This window comes from Plectropomus leopardus, unplaced genomic scaffold (genome assembly GCF_008729295.1).
Source record: "Plectropomus leopardus isolate mb unplaced genomic scaffold, YSFRI_Pleo_2.0 unplaced_scaffold2961, whole genome shotgun sequence".
NCBI lineage: Eukaryota > Metazoa > Chordata > Actinopteri > Perciformes > Serranidae > Plectropomus > Plectropomus leopardus.
Window position 1 is genome coordinate 1 of NW_024632279.1, and position 4588 is coordinate 4588.

Sequence of the window (4588 nt, forward strand, 5' to 3'; positions counted from 1 at the left end):
TTGTAGGAGCTGAGCTGGAAATTCCAGGATTAAACTAAATTACAAAATCTAGTCAAAATGTATGCCATATGCATGAACACAGCCAACAAGGTTCAAAAACTGAAGAATGAAAAGTGTGTAAAATGCACCAAACATTCCCTAAAGGGTTAAAGCTACAGCTGGTAACTTTTAGAAATAGTTTGATAGTCCAACTGGCATCTGCATTAGAGACTCCTCACCTCTGATTTGTTGTTTTTCCCACATATCATCTATTGAAAGAAAGAGTGGTGAAAATAAAAGAAGCCCAGGCTAAGACTCCTGATATGTAGTCTCAAGTATGAGCCCACTCTAAAAACACCAGATCCTACATTTCCCATTATGCAACTACTAGACCTGTGTGTGTATATGAGTGGTATCAGGGATGGGTTGCTGACCTGGGAAGTGGAAGCGGCTGTCCCGGGAGTCCTGCGGTGATGGGTTGGCTGGGGGTGTGGCGCTGACACTTGGGGGATTATTCTGTTGGAAATGTGCAGGGGAGGAAGGTGTGGAGGAGGTGGCTGATGATGGGTTACTGCTGGAGTCCAACTGGTTTAAACTGGGAGGAGGCTCCTGCTGACACACACGCAAATATATATATATATATATATATATATATATTATATATGTTATATTTAATAGGAAGGACCTTCTATTAACCCCATTTTTTTGTTTTTTAATATTTTATTTTTTAATCTATTATTAATTTTTTATTACTCACCTCTACAATTCTAATTTCTACCTACATAATTAACCTGAGAATAAGATCAGCAGCAGCAGTCTAGAACATAACTCGGTCTAGACTATAATAGGAAACATTGGACTTACCCTTTTGGTTATTGCTTTTGGTAAAGTGCCAAACTGCAATGGGATCTCTGCTGTGTGATCAATCCGATTATTGATATCTGAAGGCACTGATTCGGCTCTCCGCATCCTTGGCACTACAAATCACATGGAAAGAACGGCTCATTTTACATCACACGGAATATTAAAGGAAAGGTTCACACATTTTCAAGTCTGTCTTAAATCAATAAACAGGTGTCTGGGGGGGACCAGGGCTGTTTGGCACATAGCTATTTTCTTGTCGTTTGAAGGCTAAAGACACAAAAATGTGACATCAAAATGTTTGTTTTCTTCCCCTTTGCTAATCTACTACATTAAAACATCTGAAAGTCACTAACTCTCAAAGGAAGGTTGACATTTCAGTTTTAGACTATTGAAGAAAAAAAGTAATTTGTAGACTAAATGTATTATCAAACTGTGCTAGATAGAGATATTGGAAATGTGTTACTTCTAGTTAACCCTTTAAATCCTGGATCAATATCAGTTTTCCTGTGCTGCTTTCAGACTCCTTTCACAAGTACTTAACCTTTCAACCATGAGAACATCTGTTTGATTTCTGTCAAAAACACAGAGAAAAAAAAAACAATCAGCAACTAGGCATAAAATGTGCCAAAAACTGCTAAAAAAATGTTAAAGGTGAAAACGAGCTAAAATTTAGCTTTAAAAAATTAGATTAAATCGATAGAAATCAATAGAATCACTGGAAAAATATCAAGAAATCTATATTTATAATTATGTGAAATTATTTGAAATTATTATTTGAAATTAAGTTAGACAAAAGTTGTATTTTTTTCCCCAGGTTATTTCCCTGTTATTTTACTTTTCTTTTTTTGTACTAATTTCAGGTAATTTTCTTGTAGAGTTTTACAAATATTTTGCTGTTTTTTGGCCGTTTTCTTTTTAAGTTATTCAGTTAAGTTAAGTTACTTGCTGCTGGTTAGAATATTCGAACATAAATTTGGTCAGAAAATCCAGCAGTCAAAAGTGCCGAACTGCACCGTAGACCTTTACACATTTTTAAACTTTGTTTAAAAAAATGACTAATAAATCCACCTTCTACCTTCTACCTTCTCCCCAGTGTAAAGTGAAACAAGTTTCACTTCCTGTTATCATTCCTCTGCTCAAATACTGGCCACTGCAAGATCCCTGTCTAATGCAACTGCAATGTAAGGGATGGACAACAAGACCCACAATCTATAGCACACACACACACACACACACACACACACACACACACAAACAAAACCCCACAATGTTAGTCTGTTTTGTACATTTCCTTTTTGTGTGTGTCACCACGGCTCAGCACAGGAACACTGTGGGGAGAGACAAAGGGAATTTCCCACTGTGCCCACTTTGGAGTCATCAGTCAAAAACTTCCAAGACATCTCTAAGTTTGTCAGTCGAATCACTGCACTTTCTGTTTCAGCTTCAACATGTGTCTTCATCAGGAGCCAAACAAGAAGACAACTTGCTATAAACAATTTTTTATACATTTCCAAACATAACAAGGCATCCTATAGGATAATTCCACCCCTCTAATAAAGTTATCATCTTTATCTCTGCTCTGATACCTCTGTCTGTGTCAACTTATGGCACCATCTTGTGGTTAATACATCAGTCCAGCCAAAAAACAAACCAAATGTCAAATTCTAATATCATTTTAAATCAATTGCATCAAAGCTAAATAATGTTTAATTTTTAAACAGTTTAAAAAATAAAAAAGTGTATTTAATCTATGTCTTTAAAATGCTTCATGCTTCACAAGCAATAGATCCAGACCGCCACCTTGCCTGTCCTGAAGTACTTTCTCAATGCCTTGTGTTATGTGTAAAAGTGTTTTGAAATGTATAAGAGGTGGTTTGTATCCAGCAATCTTGTTTGTTTGTGATGAAGACACATGGGCTTTTAATATAGCACAATGTTGTTAAAATAAAAAGAGACTGACTAAAAAGAGTATTTTCATGGTCCTCCTCCTTCAACCTGCAGTAAAGAAGCTGCTATCACTATGGTATGGAACACTGTGATTGATGTAAAGGGTTTTACCTTTTCACTGCACTTGCAAAATGAATATGTCCAGGAGATTTCATATAATCTGTTACATGTTGAAAATATTTTCACTGAATATAGTCGAAATAAAGGTAATAATCTAAAAGAAAAAGTAAACTTTTAACAAAGTTTTGTCAAGTTTGAATTGACTCACAGACGGCTTTTAACCAAAACCACACTTTGGATAATGCACCTTGTGCAAAGTGATTTACAGCGCCAACCTAATGTCAGTAGCAAATGTACTCGTGCCCATCTGTGCAGCCATGGGAGGGTCGATCTTAAAATGAGGTGTGGTTAAGATCACTGTTGACAACTTTGAGGTAGCAGAAAGCTCAACGCCCCAACAACAACTACAAACACAAATCTACAATCTACCAGGGGTCTACTGATATTGGGCCGATACCAATACTGATTATTTGTAGTTAATGAGGCAGATGACCAATATTTGGGGCCGATATGCATTTATAATAAAAATTACAATCTTTCTGTCAATATTTTAAAAAATTACAAGGAATGAATAAATAGAAATAGCCCCCTGAGCTCTTACAAATTAAAAGTTTCTCCCATGCTGACACTTTCTTTGCACTTTTTATTATCATATTAATGTTTATCAGCCATCATTGAAATAAAACGCCGATACAGACAATAGGCAAAATGCCAAATGTCGGCCCTAAAAAAATTAAGCACCAACATACCCACATATAATACAGCACTTGAGCATCCTCAATGGAGAAAAATAATAAGTGAAAGAAACAAATGTTGTTGAGCATTACTTACATGTGAGAAATGATATCCGACATGAGGGAGCATCTTTGGTACACTTGTTGTGGCACTTTAATCTGTGAACAGACGGATATGTTGTATCCAAATGAGACTAGAACAAGGAGCGCTGTATTCACACACAGTGGTAGCTTCCATTTACAGGCTCTTACTTGCAGTGTTTGCACTTAACACCAAACATCATGCTCTTGCGACATACTTGGCACATCTGGGAGAGCCAGGACTTTGTTGAAAACCTGAAGAAGAAAAGAAAAAAAATTTCTTTACCATAATGACTCTGTCTTCAAACATTTCATTTGGATTCGTCACGTAATTTTGTTACTGTAGTGTTGAATGTTGCACCAACAACCGTTCACAGCTTTTACCTTCACGAAATCACATGTAAATAAATCCAGACTGCAACATCTCATCACATGGATTTTAAATGTCCTCATAGTTAGCAACATTAAAAAGATTGCAGATGACAGAGCTTTGGTCAGGAAGGACGCTCAGACATGGATCAGTCATGAAGGAGTTTGTTGACCGGTGTAAAGCATCACATCTCAGTCTGTACACATCCAAGACCAAAGAGCTGATCTTTGATTTTATGACATAATCCCAGACCACCAGCTCTGGCTAAGATTAGGAGAGAGGGGATTGAGGCGGTAACAGAGTTACTAAGACTGATTAAAAGACAAGAAGTTTTTCGTGGATCAGTTTGGTGATGCTATTCAGTACCCCTTTGAATCCTGGAGTGACATCACTTTTCTTGTGCTGCGTTCAGATGCCTTTCACAAATTTTTAAACTTTTGAGCCCTGAGATAACTGGTTTGATTTTTCAGAAACACAAGGAAAAGGGCAATGAGCAACTTTGCAAGAAATATCACGTTGTTCCTTTTTTTTAAACTTTATTTTAATATATTTA

General features: G+C 36.6%; 1 protein-coding gene across 1 annotated transcript; it reads right to left on the minus strand.

Moving 5' to 3' along the window:
- Positions 1-366: 366 nt before the first annotated feature.
- LOC121938481 (kinase suppressor of Ras 1-like) lies at positions 367-3920 on the minus strand (the record flags this gene model as incomplete). Its single annotated transcript, XM_042481723.1, has 4 exons — positions 367-588; positions 844-956; positions 3682-3743; positions 3837-3920. Coding segments are annotated over 4 exons (481 nt in total), but the record flags the coding sequence as incomplete, so codon positions are not given.
- Positions 3921-4588: the final 668 nt, after the last annotated feature.